Source organism: Condylostylus longicornis, unplaced genomic scaffold (assembly GCF_029603195.1).
Source record: "Condylostylus longicornis isolate FDR11 unplaced genomic scaffold, ASM2960319v2 ptg000081l, whole genome shotgun sequence".
NCBI lineage: Eukaryota > Metazoa > Arthropoda > Insecta > Diptera > Dolichopodidae > Condylostylus > Condylostylus longicornis.
Genome location: NW_026578049.1, coordinates 541522 through 563291, shown reverse-complemented (window position 1 = coordinate 563291; position 21770 = coordinate 541522). Strand labels below are relative to the sequence as shown.

The 21770-nt window shown below is 25.1% G+C and overlaps 1 protein-coding gene across 1 annotated transcript in view; it reads left to right on the top strand.

Moving 5' to 3' along the window:
* Positions 1–10002: 10002 nt before the first annotated feature.
* LOC129613277 (zinc finger protein 624-like) overlaps positions 10003–21770 on the top strand; it is a 110932-nt gene continuing 99164 nt past the window's right edge. Inside the window, exons 1-2 of the mRNA XM_055527274.1 lie at positions 10003–10107; positions 11057–11137. Of these exons, the coding sequence (XP_055383249.1) occupies positions 10003–10107; positions 11057–11137 (186 nt within the window). The remainder of the gene's footprint in view (positions 10108–11056; positions 11138–21770) is intronic.

The following is a 21770-nucleotide window of genomic DNA, read 5'->3' as shown; positions in this document are numbered from 1 at the left end:
AATGAAAATTTTTTTTATCTCAGCTGTGTCTTGTTATTCAAGTATTTTTTTCATGTGGGATTAGAATGAATTAAATTTTAAATTATAATTTAATATTATATTTAATCAGTTAAAATAATAGAAAAATAAAATTAATAAATTGCTACTCACCTTTTTTAGGTTAGAAAATTAGAGATGAATATTGATTTCATAAATTTTTTGTTCCTATACGACAGTATTGATAACCTTGTCGTAAAATTATGAAATATTGATATCCTTGTCGTATCATTGTCGTATCCATGTCGTAACATCAACCACAGTATTCATATATGATTTTTCACTATTTATAAGGTGATATTTTAATTATAAGATTATTGAAATTTTTTTATCATTAATACATCTCGTCAGAGAGTAATAGATTTAAAGCAGATTTTAAGGAAACTTTGAATTAATAACTTTGAATTTTTAGTGCCGCTCTTGGTATTAACAAGATACCAAGGAAACATATACATTTTTAAGCTCTTCTATATTGTCGTATCATTTAAATCCTCATTTATATCAATAAATTCTTATTCTAGCCCATTTTTGGTATTTTGCAAATATAATAGATTTAAGAAACGATTTGATATACAGATTTTTTTCAAGAAAAGAAGAGAAACAAAATTGAAATCGATTGATTTCGTAGTTTGTTTCCAATTTTATGATATTTTTCTTATTTTATTCCAATCTCATATTTAATTTCTCCCAAAAAAAAATTGTCAAAATTCAATTCAATAATAATAAACTTCTAAATTTGTCATTTTAATGGTGAAAAGCAAAAAAAAAAAATAAAATTCTCTTTCACTAACATTTAAAATGTACCAAACAAAAAAAAAATAACATGAATTGGAAATAAATTTGAGAAATTTTGTTGTCGTATATTTCTCTTTCTCCCCAAATTGTATGTTCGTCTCTTTGAAAAAAATAAAAGTCCATTACAGGTAAACCAAAGGTTAAATAAATTTTTTTCTATTTTTTTTTATTTCGTGCTCTTTTTAATCCCTCATATTATGTTTTGCAATTGATTCTAACTGTTATTGCCCAAAAGAAAAAAAAAACATATATAAATGTAAAAAAATAGAGAGTAAGTATATAACAATAATAATATAACTGTAATAAAACCAGATCATAACAGTATTTAACTAATAAATACCACATGACCTCCCCAAGTGGCTTATAAACTAGACACCACAAATATTATACACACACTTATGCATATATGTAACAGAACAAGCACTATAGGACGTTTTTTTTTTATTTTAGATCTAAAAAAAAGTAAATATAAAAAAAAAATTTTTTGCACAAGCAAAAATATAAAAAAATTTGAAAGGAAATAAGAAAGAAAAGGAAAAATTTTGTTTTGCCTTTTTGTATTTTTTTTTGCTATTACAATATTACGATTATAACTGTTTATTATTCCTACGCTGCTGTTTTGTTAATGTATAGTTAACGGTATCAATATCGAATACAAAGCACCTTATATCAAGATATTCACATTATTATTATCCTTGAATGGCAATCACATAACAAAAAAAAAAAATATAAACATAAAGGATAATAACACTTTATTTTAATGGGAAAACTTTATTTTTATTCCTTGTTATTGTTTTTTTTTGATATTCTTGAAATTCCTGTCTATTTTTCTGGTGTGTTTTGTGTTCCTGTCGAAAAAATATTCGCAAATATTCAAAAATATTCTCATATGACGTTTACACTAACATATGACTTAAATTTTATTTTTTATTGTTTTTTGTTATTGTAACATTATATAACAGGAAAAAAAGGGGGAAAAAGAAAATTACAATATCAGTTTATTAAATATCAGGGTGTAATGACGTTCCTCTTATATGCTCTTATGTTCTATATATGGTGAATACTAACTTAACATTATTTTGAATAAAATAAACTAAAACAGTAGATAATTTAAAGGGCGTACACTGCGATGAATATTAATTTTCACTACTTATGTAATGCACATATGTATGTATGTATATATTATTATGTAAATACATAAATGAATAGTTGTAAATATTTTTGAAGAAAAATGCCCTGAAATTTTAATTATTTTTTTAATTTTAGGATTGTTTTGCCTGAAAATAAATCAAAGTTTTTGTGTCACAAAAGTAAACTTGATTGAAATTATGTGATAATAATATTAATAATGTTAATGATATTAAATATATGGTGTATTAGCACTAAAGTATGATCCAAAAGTTATGATTCAAGTTCAAAATATTTTGGTAACATTTAAAACTTTAATCATGGAAATTCTCTTCTTAGAATAAGAAAACTTCGCATCTTCATTAATTCACAAAATAAGTTCATTCTTATGCAGTTGAAGGGAATTGTTTAAACCAAGAGCTATAAGGGTAAATATTTCTTAAATGAGAGTAAGAAACTTAACATCATTGATATTGCTTATCCTTGTGATGTCATTGCATGATCTATTCAACATTTGCCTTCACGTTTCTTCGCTATTTCAATAAAATTGCTTCAACTCTTTAATACTTTAAAACAAATTGTCTACAAAAAATTGTTAAAATAGCAATTTTATTATTTTATTAATCTTAAAATTCGATAAATGTCTAAAAGCGAAATTTTACTTTATAAAACCGAATCTATACATAATCATATACAAAAGAACATATTTGAGTCCATATTGACGGCTTAAATTAGAATTACCCTAAGTCAATTTTACCAATTTTTAAATTAAATGTTTACCAATTTTTAAATTCTTATTAGAAAAAATTGATAAACAATTTGATGAAAATTACCCAAGAAAAGAATTAGTACCGTTTTCACATCGACCCATAGTATATCTTTTGTGATTTCAGTGTTCCCGTCTACATTCTCACGTGCGGCCGTAATAAATTGCAGTACTGCAGTCTCCTAAAATGGCGAGACTTCTGTCGGGATCACAAAACCGCAGTTAGTTCTAGTATACGGCCCCCTCCCGATTTTTAAGGTGATCGAAATTCTTTGAAGTGAGAAAGGTCCTAATATTCGTTAAAATAGTCGACCCTAACCCGCTACTCTCAGTCTTATAAGACGTTTTAACGGGCTTTGTCAGATGTCTCATTTCCGTCTACTGTTTTGTCTTACCAGAAAGAAAACCTAGAACAATAATTATTTATAAAAAATTCTTTAAATTTGTATTCTCTATAAAATCTAAATTTAATGACCGTTGTTATTTTAGCAGAAATATAATAAATACTTTCATTCAAAAATTGGAGTTAAAATAGTTCTGATCTAAGGCGACGAATATTGTATTTTCATATTACATTTTGTAATCTTATATGAAAAGATGAAATTTAAATTATAAAAAAAAATTTTTTTTTACGATGTCTCTTTAAAATATGCCATTTAGGTTGATAGAATTTTCAATTTAATTTTTGTTTTTTATAATTATTTCATTTTTTTTTCTTTATTTTTGCTGAAAGCATCCGAAATGATGCAATTTATGTCATTTTTCATTATTGTTGTTCTCTTCTTATTTTCCTTTCATAATAATTTGTGCATCATTTGCGAAATTCATAAGAAAATGTGATTGCATGCAAAAGTCACACTCATCGTCACCAACGTTTACAAAAAAAAAAAAAAAAGAAGTGGACAATGTTTTTATTTCTACAGTCGTTTTGATTTTTGTAATAATCTACAATAAAGACTTCTGTTGGATCATCATATTACTTGTTGACTTGCCTATTGATGATGACGGTGATAATGATTGAAAGAGTATAAAATGTTGACGTTGATGATGAAATTGATGTGTTTGATGAGGTTTCTTATATAATACTACCTACATATTCACAACCATATATACATAATGATATCATTTACTGTGTTATTTGCAAATGTGTACCAGATTATGATAAACTGGTCAGAATTATGATTGTAATTTTTAGTTATTTTGATTGATAGCATCGCTCTGTTATTCACAAAAATTCGCTTGTTTTTTTTTTTTTTGCATTTTATTCTTGTTTTCGAGGTCAAAATATTTTTATATTTCGCGCTTTTACACAAAATCCTTCAGTTGAACATTGCTATGCACATACAATGTGATGTTTTTTCTTTCAATTTTCAACGAAATGAATTATCGAAATGACTTTTGACGAGCTAAACATTAGCTCTTTATGACTTTACAAGCCTATAATAAAATGTCAACGTCGTTTTGGGGTGATATGATGATGACGATCGGAGTGATGGAATGGATGGCATTTATTATTATATTATGTGACTACATAATGCATATACCTACTACACAAGTATTAAAAGAATATAAAAATCAAAAATTTGAAATGGAAGAAAAAGGATGAGATTATGATGAAATTGATTTAAAGATGATGAGATTTTTTCATTATGCGTTTTTGTTGCTTTTTTTAAATAATCAAAAGAAAAAAGATGGACACAAGAAAATCAGTGCCTAACATAAAATTTATGTTAGCCTTATGTCATTAAAAATCGGCAAATTTTTCTTGTTTTCTTGTATTTTTGTGTGTATTAAAAAGAATATAAAATAATAAATTTGATTTAGGGTCTAACATTTTGAATTATCTATATACTAAAATAAGGAAAAAAAATTTATATTGCATATTATGGACAGTAAATTGAATTTATTTGTGAAAGATTTGTGAAATTTTATTTTAATATACCAGCATAGTTAATTAAATGTGTTGTGAAAAAAAAATGTTCACCACTAAATTTATAAATATATATAACGGTAATATTTCTTTTGTAATTTCAAAATTAATAATCAAACATGTTGCAAATCAAACGTGTTCTGTTTTGAGGTTAATTTTTAATTGTTAATTATATTTCCTTTGCATGATTTGATTTTTATGTTTTCTCCTAAAATACGTACCACATTCAAACATGTTGGTTATCAAAAATGCACTAATCAAACATGTTGCATTCAAATATTTAACAGTACAAAGCAAATTCAATTCATAGTGATATCTGTTATTAACATACATTTAACATGTTTTATATTTAAAATCAATTGAATATTTTGTAATCCCTAGATTTAAGCCATCATTTTGAATATTTAAATCAAATTTTTTTCAGCAGAATAGAAATCAAACATGTTGTTAATGTTTTGAGTTGACTGTATTTTATTAGAAAAAGATTTTAATTTATTTATTACTTCCCCTTATTTTATATATAGGCACTTAAAAACACTTTAAAACTTTTTTTTTAATTTGATCCGAGACCGCACTCTTCCTATCTCTCTTCCTCTCTCCCTTTTTATTAAAAAAAATATTCAAAGATTAGCAAGATACAAAAATAAAATTAATAAAAACTGTACGATAAATTTCCATATTCTTATTGTTATACAAAATGAAATAAAAATATATTTCTAAGAAATTTAAACTAGCGACAAAAATCTAAAATAATAATAAAAAAAAAATAAGCAAAAATATATTTCAAATTTAATGTTATAAAATAACAAGAGAGAAGCTAAACATAATTGAAAATAACAAAATAGCCATCGTTATACAATAAAATGCAACAAATTACACGTACTTCCAGAAGAGGTCATGCATGTTACATGGAAATACTTAAAACAGTACGTGGAACATATTTGTTAAGTGAGTATAATATGAAAAATATTTGAATGTGCATAAAAACGATAAAATGATTGAGAAGAGATCTATTTATGGTACTTATGAGGTAGCCAACAAAAATTTCTTGTTGCTATATTATAAAAATAATCAAAATAATAATATTTTCACCGTTCTATTCTCGCAGTCTTCATGTTTTTATTTATTTTCATTAAAATATTTTTTTCTTCCTATTCTTTTGTTATTATTGTCTAGAGCCATCTGGTAATCATAATATGAAATAAAAATAAAAAAAATTGGAATTAAAAATAAACTGAAAATAAAAATAAATTTTCCAATTATTATCGACTCATAGTCATGTATGTGCATAAATGTGTGTGTGTTTGCATTGTTGTAAATGCATTTTCCATTATTTTTTCCAATAATCCTCTGAGTTTTTCAAATATGTATACATATTTTTTTATTAAAAGTAAAGCTGCATTATATTGTGTCCCAAAATTTGAAAACAAAAAGAAAAAATAATGTTTAAATGGAAAAATTCACTTTTCTATAAATACAATTATTATTATTATTATCAATAAAAATAGGAAAAAATGAGAAATCAGAAAAAATGTATGTAAGTAAATTGTAAATAAATTTTCTTTTATTTGTATCACCGTACTGTACACTATTAAAATTGCCACAATGTTGCATAAGCGTATATTTGAGTAGGGGATTTTAATATTTAGTGTAATCTCGTATGATATCGGAAAACGATATTATAGTTTAGCGTTAAATTTTGGACAATCATAATGAAGTCAAAGTTTAAGTTTTACTTAACAAAAAACTCAAAAAGAATTGGAATAAATGAAAAACAGGCGGCAGCCTTTTTCAAAATTTTCATTAGTACACTAAAAATATTCTCAATTTTTAATTCGGAATTTCAGTTCATTTGAAATTTTCAATATTCCCAATAATTCACTAACATTCATTTTTTTTGTTTGGTGTAATTACTCTGATTCTTAAAAGCTTTCTTTGTAGATTAGATTAGATTGCAGATTTGCAGGGGTCAACCTCAGACCATGTCACTGCAGCCTCAAAGACTTATTGTAATATCCCGCCACCTATAAAGCGCCAGTCAGGCCTATAATTCCCACAAATTACACTTTTGTAAATATCGTAAATATCAAAATGGCTTGTAATCGTATTCATTTTATTGCAAACTCTCTTGTTCTCCCATCAAATGCGAGAATTAATTAATTTATCTAGTGACTCCTTTTATTTCAATTTTTACTTCAAATTTTAAATTTCATCTCGTTCTATTATTTCACTCAATTCTATTAAAATTTAATTCAAATGATAAGTTAAAGAGCGCTTATATCGTCAGTCAATTATTGTTGTACATGAAATAAACAAAAATTCTACTCCTTCTTAATTAACATTTGTGCATATACGCCGAGGACAATATCTATAAAAACCAAATAAATAAAAGAAAAAAGTCAATGAAATTGAAATAGAGAACTAAAAACCAGAAAATTATCGAAGAATATTGGAAATTTTGTCCAAGTAAATAATTGTGGTGAAAATAGTTTTAATGAAAAAAGAAAAAGAAAAAGCTAAAAACAATTATTTATGATGAGGTTGAAATAAGACGCCTTCCTCTCAGATTTATATGCAATTTTTTTTTTTTTTGGTTTATAAATTTTAAAATAGCCTTAGCATATGCCTGTGTGTATGTATAAATGTGTACGTCGTTAAAATTTTTTTTTTTAATAAAATAACGAGAGGAGTCAAAAAGTTGCAAAACAAACAAAAATCAATCCACAAAAATGTTTCTGAATAAAATGAAAATGAAATTCTTATCGTTCGGTTTCTGATGGCACTATTAGGTTAGATATACTTAGGCATCCTTATGTTTTTGAATTATATGCAAGATTTTACATGCAATATTGTAAATACATAATTTTAAATGTCAAATTTTATGTCAATAATTCGTACAAAAGCAAGAACTATTCTATAATTGCTATGAAGTTGCCAACTTGATTTTTGAAAAAAGTTTTGTTATTCTTGTGTACATAAGCCTAATTACAAGAAAATCAAAAATTTCCTTCTTTTTACGATCAGTGTTAATAAGTCAATTGGCACATAATTAAATCTAATATTTCTACCTTAGCCTCAGTGGCATTTATTTATATTTTTCCTTACCAATTTTCACTTTACTTAAAAAAAAACTGCGTGTAAATCTAGAATTTTGTGTTTATTTTTCCAAAAAAAAAAAAAAAAACGAAAATAAAATTTTATACATTTTGCTCTGAAAACCAAATCGATCCGTTCCACACAATTCTTTTTTTCCTCAAATTCTAGAAAGGCAATTAAATTATAAAAAAAAACACAAAAGAACAATATGCATTTAATTTAGCAGGCAACAAAAAAATTGGAATCGAATTTCAATTGAAAATTGAAAAATTTTCACTTAATTCGATTTCATTTCAATTCGATACAAAAATTGATTCCAATGCGCTCTGCTTCTACGTATACACATAATGTTTATATAATGTGACGCATGGGGGCCAGTTTAAACAGTTCAAAAATAATAGAAAGAAAAAAATATTCATAAATGTCAAAAATAGAAAAAAAAAAACAAATTTAAAATTCACGGATTGAAGTTGCAAAAAAAAAAATTTTTTTTCTCCTTTGTTTTTTAAGAAAAAAATGCAACAATAAAAATAATTTTTTTTTCTTTTGTTTTTCAAAAATTATTTTTAGATTTTTATTTTTTTTTTCTAATAATTTTAATATTCTAATTTGTTATAGTGTTGGATTAATGCCGGGCAAAAAAAAAAATTTATTTTCATTTTAAAGTGATTTTTTTGTTTTTTCGAAATTAAAATTTAAAATTATTTGAAAAATTATTTTTATGGAAAATTATGGGATGAAAATGTGCAAAAATAATGTTGCATTTTATTTATTGTAAAACAATTAAATTTTTAATTTTTTTTTTTTTGTGATACAAACATAAATATAAAATTTTAAAATGTTTTGCGAAAAAAACATAAAATTTTTTTAAAAATAATAAATTTGCAATTGCGAACGGGAATTAATTTCAAAATTTTCGAATTTAAAATATTAATAATAATAATTTTTATTTGAAATAATTAAAGAATGGTTTAATAAATATTTTGAATTGGTTTCACTATGGTATATTTAATTAGTTCCATTGAAAATATTCTCAATTAAAATTCCAGATTAGATTTAGAAAAATTTTAATAATTATTTATTTAAATAACTTAATTTCGTATATAAGAGTCCTCAACAGAGAAGCAATAGAGAAAACATGGTAAAAGAACTCATAATGAACGAAGACGCCTGACTGTTGAACTGGAAGCAAGACAAATAAATCTGTAAAATTATTCAAATCATTTTTTTACCCGATTTAAAAATAGGAATTACTCTGGAAACTTTAAGTTCATTTTGAACGACACCTTCGACAAAATATTTATTCACGATATTGCAAATTACACTACACACCTTAATTCTCTATTACATGTCTTTAAAATGTTCGTAGACATATTTAGCGAATTTATTGAGTTAGACTTCCTAAGAGTGTTGATGGCATTGAAAACCTATTGTTATGAAATTAGTTGAAATTCATATACGATACGTTTATTTTCAGCTGCGTGTAATATAGATTATCAGTTTAATTTTCAGCTAATTTCTTACTCATATCGACAAAATACTTGCTTAGTTCATTGATTTTTTCACTATATAGCTTGTACACTTGTCTAAACCTGTAATAATTCAAATTCGTTTTTTAACCTATCACAGCCATATTCTTTTTCTATCTGTTTCTCAAGTTTGTTATAACATTTGCTTAATTGTTGTACGTAAACTCTTCTCTACAACTCCTATTTTATGGTCTGTTGTAGGTGACCAGTGCTTTACAATTTATAAAACGCTATAAATAAAGATGACATGAAATTTAAATAATTATTATTAAAATATTTGAACAATTTAAATTAAGTAATTGAAAAAATTTATTTCAGCTTAGTAAACTTAGAAAACTAATTCACTTTTAATAAATTTTTTTTTCTATTCAAAAATTTGAAATAAAGGAAAATCAAACATAATTTTCTTTAAACTTTAAAAGTAAAAGCTTAATTATTTACTTTTTTTTAAAAATATAAGGATATTTTACATAGAAATTAAAGTAATACAAAACATGGATAAAAATTCGAATTTAAATTCAAATACAATAAAAATTCAAGATGAATTTTCAAATTCAATTTCATATAACAATTATAATCAAATTGATCTATCGTCATCTTCTGATATCGACCGTCAAAATAATGAAATTATAAAAAAATACAAAGAATTTAATAAAAAATTTCATAAAATTCAAGAAAAAGAAAAGCAATTAAAAATTGAAGCTTCACAAATAGAAAATGATATGAAATCCTATAATGATGAAAGCAAACGAAATAATTTGGAAATTGAAAATAATTTTAGTGATGGTACAACTGATTGCAAACCATCTGAATATAAAAGAAGAAAAGTAATTTAAAGACCATGTATAAAAAAATGGTAAAAATGTAAAAATTTATTTTTTAATAAGTTTCCATCTTTATATTGCAAATCTTTCAATTAATTCTTTATTGCTGGATGCTTTCAAATCCCTTATTCGTTCAAAATATTTTCATTCTATCTAGGACAAAATATGTAATATTTGATGTTTTAACTTTATGATGCAAAAACTATATTCATTCAATAAACAAATCGAAACTTCAACAGATTTTAATTTATTGTTCAAAACTTACTCACTTTTTCAAATTTTACTCATATTTGCGGCACATGCGGTATACTACCGTCTAATATGTATTTATATTCCGAATTTTTTGTTCCATAAGTTAAAAGATTTTTGTTAATTTTGTTTAAAAATAATTCATACTTAGAGCATGTTTCATAAATTTAGAGCACACCTTGAAATCGTTCGGATTCATCGTTCGGAAATTACTCGCTGCGATAAAATGCGTTCGAAAATTATTCTGTAATAAAGAAGTCTTAGAAATGTAGTGCCGACATCTATTTTAAATTTTTTTTTTTAATTTAAAAATGTTATTTTTTATGACAAAGTCATTCATGTCATTTAGGAACGACTGATTATTTAGAAGCCTCGAAATTTTCTGACTATTTCAGTGTAATATTAATTACATTAGTAGAATTTTCAGTGTAATATTAATTCAGTGTATAATTAAATCTTCTTTTCTTAAATGTTAAAACTGAGCAATTTTCTTTTCTGAGAATATCAAATGTCTTATGTAGTGTGGTCGTTTATGAAAGCAGGACAAAACTTTTGAGTGAATATTTGACAAAGATAGGCAATGTATTTTTTAATTTATTGTAATTTTTATACATTTTTACTACACAAACTAATTCATAAAATAATTTTAATATTTTTAATAAAATTTTTAACTAATTTTAAATTATTCTTTTATTAATTTCAGAGTTTTTCATCTTTAATCAATCCTTTGGGAATTTCTACTACTACTTATCCATTACTGAAAATTTTAAATTTTTCACCACAGGTACTGTGCAATTTTTAATAAAACATGAAAAAAAAATTTTTTTTTCATTAAATTTTAGTCGTGCATAATTTTAAATAATTTTAATTGTCTTTATCCTTTTATTGAAACAATTTTTTTTTTTAAAAACTTTGTCTTCGAGTCACAATTTAATTCTATTTTCCCTCACTGAAAATAAAAGAAAAGTTCAAGGGAGAAAAATGTATGAATTTTTAAAAAGAAAAGAAAAAAATTCACCTTTTAGTTGTTGTTTTTCTTATGCCTTTTTTTCTATAATTCTTTTAATTAACTTCTCATCTCCTTATAATAATAATTGTAAATAACTTTTGTAAATTACCGAGAAAAAGAATTGTTTTTTAAATAATTTTCATGTAAATTTTTTCTCTACAATTTTTTTTTTGTTGTTATTTTGATCCCTGTTGTCTTTAAATATTTACTTTATATAAGTATGAATGTATTTCGTGTATATGCAATAGAGAAGAATATAAGATGACGGTCAAAAAGTTTTTATATATATATATATACATTTTATGGCCTCCATGGTATAGGTAAGATCAGCTTTGCTACTCCTTTCAGATATACTTACTGTTGTGAGTAAAAAATTAATGTATTTTAAAGTAATTTGACGAATTTAAATGGTATAAATAAGAAAGACTTATATAACATGTATACTTCTCTAACATTTATATAAACATTTGTAGAATATTCTAAAATAAAAAATTTTAATGTTAAAAACTAATTAATCCCTCGTGTTTTAACAGAAAAACAGAAGAAGAGAAATAGAAGAGAAAAACTTGATGATTTTTTGTTTTCTGTAAATTTTAATCCTAAATTACTAAAGTACTTTGCTACTACTATAATTTCGTATACATGTTGATTGTAAACTACATGCTATAGTAAACTAAATGCAACTTGTATTGTAGCTTAATCTTCCTTGAAGAGAATGTTTATTATAATAAACAACATTAGAAAAACTTCTCTCTTCGAATTTATTTTGGAGAATTTGTAAAAAATTGTATTCAAACAACATTGTTGAAATGTTACAGAGAGTCAAGCAGTTACTCGCATGGTCACATTATCACAACACAATAAAATCTTGTCGCCTTACTCAATTGAACAGTAGTGAATTCATTAATACTGCATATATGTTACAACTAGAACAATAATAATATTTTATTGAGTATTTATGAGATGAGAATTGTTATACAATCATAGAACTACAATTCATTTTACATTTAATTATACGATGATTACGAACTGACTAATTTTTTTGTCGGGGTACGCTTGAAAGCAAGAAAAAATTTTTGTTTTTGTAATTCGCGGCTATTTATATGACATTATAAGAGTTGATTAGTAAAAAGTTATAAAAGTAAATTAGTAAAATAAACACGACTAGTTATTCTTATTTCTAATGAGGCCCTTTATTTAGGTTTAATATAATCAGAGTTCATTAAATAGGTTTAAACAGAGTCATTAAAATTTTATTCGAAAAAAATTTGAAAAGGCAAATTTTAATCAGGCAAATAGGGATGTTGAACTTTACAATTTTCTCTTATCTAGATTTGCAGAATATTAAAATATTTTTTTCTTCTCATGAGTACTTTTCGAATATAATAGTTTATATGTATGCGTTCTAAATTTTAAATACTTAAATAATTTTTTATAATACTTAAAATTCACAATAAATCATAAATTCACAATATTCCTATTCTTTATACGAAAAAATATTTGGTATATACGTACCAGAATGAAAAGATTTGTACTATCATATAAAATTTCGTTGCTAATAATTGTTATTCAATAATCATAATAACAATAATAATAAAGGATATTTATAAAGAAAAAAAAAATTAAATAAAAGAAAGGATTTTATTCACCGTTATAAAATTGAAATTTCCTATATTAAAAATGCGTACTCACAGAAATTAGATTCGTAAATCAAAGCTATAATTGCTTTTTTATTTGTATGGCATTCATAAGAGTAATAATCTAAAATAAAGTTTGTACATCTGTAAATTAGACACAGGTACCGTCGATATATACATATGTCGATATATATATTATGTGTGTATATCAATGTGAATAATAACTGTACAATATGCTTATTCAAAATCCTTTTCATTCAAACAATACAATAAAGGATGAAATTTTCAAAATACAAAAAAGGGTTTTTTTTTTTATAAATTTGCCTTTGTATTGTATTTTTTTTTTTGGAACGGATACCTGAACTATGACGAACATAAAAAAATTGTTTGCGTGTCAATTTCATTATAAAATCTAAATAATTTCTATATTCTCTATCTCTTTCTAACTACTATTTTAAAATCAAAATAGTATTAATTTTTTTTTGTTTTCGTTTAACGAGTTTTATGACAAATCAAATGAAAATTTCGATAATAAATATTAGACGCTTTGATAGCGCAACCTTATAAGCATACATTAGAGTCATACCCCCTCCATATTGTATATTTTTTGTTTTGTTTGAATTGTTTGTCAAGAGGACACGAAATTAATGAGCTATTACTATGATTTTTTTAGTATAGAATCAAATATGGTTTTATTTTAAAAATTAAGTGAGTAATAATTATACAAAAAAAAACATGTCTTCCTTCTAATCTGGTTTTCATTTTAAAATTAAGAAGTATAGAGGAAAAAAATAATAAGCAAGAGTAAAATACCACTTCAACAATCAACAACTTTTAGAGTTTCAGACCCTTAGAAGAATTTCAAAATTCAAATTTGTTTTTTTTGCTTGTTTTTTGTCAATAAGCCTGTTTGAATTTGTTAAGCCTGTTATTATAGATATATTTTACGTTATTCGTAATAAATGATAATTATTTTAATTGGAACACCCTAAAAAACTGTATTTTTTTTTTGTGAAAAATCAAGGTACATTTTTTTTTTTGTTTTTTTTTTGAAATTTAAATAAGAGACATTTAAGACATTTCAAGAGAGCGCTAACATTTTCTAATCAAAGTTGTAAGATTATTAAAAATTCTTAAAGTAAATAACGAATATATGACTAGTTTGCATACTTTTAGGCGGTGTTCGCATAATATTAACAAAATATTATTGTTATTTATAAGAAATATTAAATTAGAATTAGTTTGAGAAAAGATCAGCCTAATTTTGCGTAAAATTTGTAAGATACTGCAAGATTCTCTTTTCTTTAACAATTAGGTATTCCATATTTGACTTATGGTTGGTAGATCCCTTTGTTCTAGAAATTAAATTATTCAATTTTTATTGAGTATTTATGACATGAGTATTGATCTAGAGAATTAAAATTGCAAGATGAACTATAAATCTAGAAATCAATACCTAGTTATATTTTTAACTTTCACAAACTTCAGTCTTTCTTGATTAATTTATGAAATTTTCGGAATGATTTCCAAAAAATTTTGAATTACCAATATTCTTCTTTAAATACAAACCACCCTTTACAAGTTTTCGGTGTTAAAAAAAATAATTTTTATAACACGAAATTAATCTTGAAAATCCCTATTAATTATTTTATTTCAGGGAAATAATATTTTCGACAGTCGTAAAATTGTAAGGGAAAAAAAATTGCACACATTTCATTTTTTTTTTCATTTATTTTTATAAACCACTTCAAATGTCATGGCAGACATATTGGTTTTTTTTCGCCAATGTTTGACGTTATTATTTGTTCGGTTTTTTTTCTCTCTCTGTCTCTAATTCATTGGATTTTGTTACTGTTGTTGACGACAAAAACATTAACAGTCTTATAATTAAAGATGACAGAAAAGAACACGAAAAAAATTTACAGACACACCAAAAAAAAATGCTACGAAAACGAAACGTCATAATTATAAGTTAGCCAGACCAGTCAAATTAAAAAAAAAAAACAAAAAGGTGGAAAAAAAATTACCAGAACATGAAAAAAAAACCCCGTATTTGACATGAGGATTTAAGAATGTTTTTAGCGACGACGAAAAAACTATTAAAAAAATTTAATAAAAAAACAAAAACACATAAAACTGGAATGTTGCAATTTAAAGCACTGTGATTATCTCGAGATTTTCTTAAGATTTGTAGCAGTTGATTGAGGTGATTAGGCACTTGGTATTTATTTATATACGCGTATATGTATGCATGTACGTTATATTTTTAAATTGAAATTGACTTAAATAAAAGAGTAAAAAGCTGTTTAAAATATTGTCAAAAGAATCATTTCGAAACGCAATGTGAAGATGAAAAAAAATTAATTATTTTTATTTTGAAAAATGGTTGCCTCTTAAAGCTAAAAATAATTGAAACGTCAAAAATTGAGAGAGTTCTGAGTAAAAATACTGAAATAATTATTGATATGGCTTGCTTGGAATTTACCTTAATCTAATTCATAATTTTTTCCCAATCTCATTCACAATAACTGACATAATATTTTTTAGTTTCACGTTTGGGCAATGAAGGCGCAGTGTTTTCATTCATTTCAGTGCATATCGAATGCAGCATAAACTTATTTCTAATTATTTTAGTAATTTGGTGTAGGAGGATAGTGATGTAATGAAATTCGATTACCTGAGGCTCAAATTTTAACATCCTGGAAAATTTTACAATATCGCCTGTCAACAGGCAACTATTGCAATTTAACTAAAATTTATGAATTTTCTAAAGCAATTTTTTAATTTTTAAATTTAAATTTTTCATAATTTTTAATATTTTTATGAATTTTAATTAAATAGATTTTCTCCCCTCAGTTTACTGAACTTTTATATCTCGTGTTTGTGTGTATGTTTGTACAGCACTGTCTTATATTATTTTTATTTTCTTTTTTTTTTTTGTACGCCTTATTAATTATGCTCAGTTCCATTTTGCTTCTTCTATTAATTATTTTTAATTTACTTCTATTAATTATGATTTTCTTTATGTTTTCTTTTTTTAAAAATTTAAATATTTCATGTGTTCATAAACAAATGAAAACCGAAATGTCATAAAAATTAAAATTTTAAAAATTGTTTTGTAAATACAAAAGCATTTTTTTTACTGTTGCAAGAAGTGAAACCACACGTACGTATATATATATATTTATATACATATAGCTATAGTATATAAAAAGATTTTTAATTACATATTAATATTTATATGCTTACTGTTACCACACTGTTATTATTGCTGCTAGCACAATTTATACAAAAAAAAAAAAAAATGATGTGTGAGTGCACTCCTAATATAGTGTGTGCGAATAGAAACAATTTGTGTATGTTACAATTAAAGTAAGTTACAGGTATGTAAAAAGTACATAAGTAGTTAGTAATTTTTTAAAGCACAAAAAATTTACACAATTATTGCGATAATAATTGTTAAGAAAAGTAATAATTATTATGCGCACACATAACTTGCAAAAATGAACATTTTATTTGCTGTTGTTTTTTTTTTTGTCTTTTTCTAATTGAATGCCAATATGGCACGAAATTGTTACGCTTAATGAAAATTCAAATATATTTTATAGTTGGTATGTCCAATTTAGTGACTGTAAATTTAATTTTTTTTTTTTTTTAATATTAAATTTAATAAAACGAAACAAAATTGAAATGTAGTGCGGAATTTTGTTTTTTTTACTAACATGGCATTCATTATTGTGTAAATCAAAACACTATTTGCAGTGATCATTTCGTTTATTGTGTTTTTTCTTGCATTTTATTTTTTGCGTTTGTTGAAAATATTATTGAACTGGAATATTATACAGGGTGGTTCAATTATAATGAATACTTTCTTGTCTTTTTATATATAAGGGTGTTAACAAACTCTACTTAAACATTTCGCTACAATATACGTATATTTTCCATCTTAATTTTTTCAATCATTAATCCCGTAACTGTGGTCTTAGAGGAAAACAAAAAATAATATGGTGATTGTCAAATTGTGATTGTCGAATTAATTTCTTCAGTTTAAATTACCAAATTCCCCATGACCAAGTCTCATTTTGCTTTATCTTTCAATGGGAATTAAATTTCCTCAATGAACGACCGCTTTTTTTCCGAAAATATTTATAAATTGTCGAAAATTTATTTTTAATCAAAGAAATTTTTTACCTTAAATTCCTAATAGATTTCCATTCGAGACAAATTTTTGGAAAATCTGTACAATTTTATGTAATTACTGTCTCCTGTTATCGTATAATAAAAAATTTTATATTATAGGGTATTGATCTATTTCCTTCCAGATACGTTATTGTCCTTACAAAAGATAACTTTAAGGGTGCAAATATTTAATAGTACAAAATTGTTTTTTGTTTTCAATTAAATTTTTAAATTGCGTTCACTGTTACAAATGAAAAGGTTTAAGAATATAAAAAATTCAAATTTAAAACAACAGATCGAAAAAGGCTTATTTGATGAAGATAAAAATGTTAAGCCTTGTTTTCTATGTTGAATTGCTACGTTCTCAATTATTTATGAAAAATTTTCTCGTATACATTTCCCAAACTTAAATGAAACACCTTGTCATATCTTACTTTGAACAATACAAGTATTGCTCTATATAAGTATAATCAAAATTATTAACCATTTTCAAACTGTACAGTAAAGAAAAACTCATCAGTTTTCTTGTATTTTTATCGTATTTTTTGTCTTACATTTTTTTTATTTTTTTTTTTTTTACATACCTTCATACCTGTCTTGGTTTTTTATATATTTTTTTTTTTTGTGTTCCATTGCAAGTATTTATTTTCTTGACTTTATATAAACTTTATGGAATATGATGGGTGTTTGCTGGTTGATGATGGTGATATGTGGCCGATGATATATAACACATAATGAGTCCCCATAGGTTGAAATTCTTTTCATTGTTTTTTCTTACAATTTTTGTTTTTTTGCTTGTGATTTTAAATTTGATTTAAAGAAGAAAAAAATTGATATACAAGGTTTTTGCTTTATTGTTTTATTTTTGAAAAATCATCAAAAGTACATACACACATAATTTTAATGGAAAAAATTAAAGAAGCATAGTATAAAAAGAAGAAGATGGAATTGAGGGAAATATGTCGTAACGAAGCGATACAGGTTGTATAAGTAATATAAAAAAAATCTGTATAAACAAAATAAGCGTTAAAAATTTTATTCAAAAAAACAAAAGAATAAAATATCAACCATACATAAATAGAATTTTTGTTGTAAACAGTGCGACGATGACGATAATGACGATCATTTACCGCGACCGTGACGACGCTATGTTACAACAAAAAAAAAACCAAAAAAAAAGATGCCACTCATAGTCGTCACTCATTTCATTTATTCTTGATTCGTTCGCATTCATCTTTCCTTTATTATTCTTGAATTTGATTATAACTTTTGTTTACATGAATAAAATGTGTATGTATTGTTGTATGTATGGTACATAGGTTGTATATACCTTGATTGTGTGACTGAAACGGTATCTGATTGGTGATTTTAATTTTTTTTTACTTTATTTTTTCTGATTTCTTAATAATATTATTGTGGTGTTGTCGTTCTGGATGACGTGTACGTGATTTAATCATCTTACCTTTTGTTATATAGATACATACCTGTACACGACATAAATAGTAATGGTTACACTTACATATATGTTCATACATGTATATACGTACATATATAATCATGTGATATAAAAAGCAATTTGAAAATTTTTGTCTTGTTAATTTTTTTTTTGTGTTGTATATTTAATATTGCCTGTTTACCCTATAAGCAATTCAACGAAGCTTAAAGCAACCGTAATTTTAAATAGAGTAGAATGATATATGTATATATAATTGTATAAATAATTTACTTAAATATACATACATGTATATTTTAATATTTTACATTTACACAAATTTTAGTTAGACCAGGCGTTTTAAAATGATTTTATACAATATGGTACTATTATTAACCCCTAGGTAGATACAACAAGCATGTTACACAACGAGTTGCTTGGGGTTCAAGTGACCCTAGTAAAATACCTTAAAACGAAATACTAGAAATATTGAAAAACAAAAATAACAAAAAATTTATAAATAACAACTTTAATTAAATTTTGACTTAGCCAAGATCATTGTCAAAAAGTTTGTATGTAGTTAAATTCATCAGCTAGTGCTTCTATTTTGCATCCAATTCAGATTACGTAATATTCTAACAGTTATAGCAAACGAATTAAAAAAATCTGATGTGGTCAGCACATAACCGACCGCATTGTGTATTGTCTAGTTAAATGAAAGTGTTACAGAATATTATAAAAATGTCTGTTAAATACTTCTTTCCAATTTTTAGGACATTAGTAAGCTTATAGTTAACATACTTAGAAAAATGTAAATTTGGCTCTTAGTAGAGTTTCGCTTTGTGCTACCCGAATTCCCTGAAATGCTCGCCAGTTAGTTTCGGTAACAACCAGAACTCAAATATCAAATTTCAAGAAATTCCATCAATTTGTTCTGTGGATATGGTGAAAAATGTAAAATCGGCCCGCAAATCAGTTCTCGAGCCCTGATCTTTCCAAAAAATTTATATGTTTATTGTTTTAATACGAGGAGTTCATATATTAAATTTCAATGAAATCGGTTGATTATTTCTCTTTATATACACAAAAATGTATATTTGGCCCGTAGTAAACGTTTAGTTGCCGATGCCTGATTTCTTCCAAAACATAGGAATTTTCGCGAACGGTCCAGCTGAGCTTATATATAAAATTTCAAGTAAATCGGTTGAATACTTTCTTCAAAATGTTCAAAAATGTAAAACAGGCCCGCTAAAAAGTGCAGTTCCCGAGGCCTGATATATACCAAAAGTTGATCGATCCGTGCCGTGGTGGAAACAAACTTACATATAAAATTTCATCAAAATCGGTTCAGCCGAACTTGAGATACACGCGTGCACACACAGACCGACAGACCGACAGACCGACAGACCGACAGGTTGCTAAAAATAGTTTATTTACACTTCCCTACTATGGAGAAGTACGTTCCCACCGAAAACTCGATATGCAAAATTTGTTGCCATCACATAACCTACCTATTGTTTACACAATACGGTCGGTAAAAATTTACTGCATTTACATAGAAACCTAGAGCTCGAAAATTTCACTAGCAAATATTTTACTTTTTAATTTGAGACTATGTTGACCCCATGCGTTTAATTAAGGGTTAAAATCATTGTCAATCACTACAAAACTACAAACATTTTGATATTATACCATTGTTGCAGAGTACACAACATATTGTATAATGTGCATAAAAGGTAAAATTATATGCCTCCATAAATATTTATGCATGTATATGTGAACAGCATTTTAAGATCATCAACAGAATGTAATGGCTTTGAATTGTGAAAAAAATTTGGAAAAAATAAAATGAAAAGCTTTAGAAGAAAAGAGAAAGATACCATGAAGATCTCAAGATTTAATCCCTCTTTCTCATCCCAAGATTATTATAAGTTAGATTAATAAAAAACAAGACAACTGGAATATTGTTATAACAGTTGCAACAACAATATAAATAAATGGGGACCAGATCACAAACAGAAGGGTATCATTATGGTTTACGTTAATTTTATTTTTTTATATGGTTTTGTGATCAATGATTAAAATTTTATGTGAGAGTGATAGGGATGCAAATATATACAAACACTTACATAACATCAATCTAATTATGTGTATGGCATGACAGCATACATGGAGGAGAGTAAGTTTCTTACTGCCTTTTTGTATCTTTTTCTGTTTTTTTTTTGTTTCTTTTATGGCATATAATTACTTCTTTTATGATCATTTCATTGCTCTGTTTAATTTGGTTTCTTGGGTTTTTTATTCCATTTTTCTCGTTTTTTTTTAGCATTAGTGTTTTTTTGGTGATTTAAAGCGTGAAATTTATGGAAAAAAGAAATTTGCTTTCTATTTTGTTTTTTTCTTTCTACTGCTCTTAGTAATGTCAATTTTATTTCGTTGACTTCAATTTCTTGTCATTTTTTTTTTCTTTTCTCATTTCTTCATCTTCTTCTTGTATTTGTAGAGTGGTCAGTAGACTGATTTTAATAAAAAGTAAATTCAATTTTTTTTTAATAATTATAGCTGTACTTAAATATAGAAATTTTATCTAATTTGAAGCAACATATCTGAAGTATTAAATAACTGAAATGTAGACCATAACGCAAAACTAGTACTTTCTATGCATGCAATCTAAGATTTAAACAAATAAATATAAAGAAAATAACATAATTAAATAATGGAATTAAAGAATCACGTTATGGTTTAATTGAAAATTTTCACTTTATAAAGTTTTCAAGTACCTAAAAATTGTATCTCCTCTGGTTTGAAGCAGAAATAGTCCTAAGATAGATATTGGAATAACATTTGAACTAATGTCAACTGTCAACTATTTGTCAATTTTAAGTCAAACTATCGTGTTCATTTTTCACCTCAATAGATGGCAACTTTTCCATATAATTTGTTTTCATCCAAAATTTTGTTTTTAATTTTCTTTGCTCTTTTATCCGTCTATATGTGTAGTCGCATAGTAACGCAGTACCCAACGCACTAAACTCTGTCTTTTTTTTTTGTCTAATTTTCATCTTTCGCTGTAGGACATTTTTAATTTTTCGCTTATTATTTTCACCTTCTTCTTTTTATTTAGAAAGAATAAATTTTTGGGATCAAATCGAAATTCTTT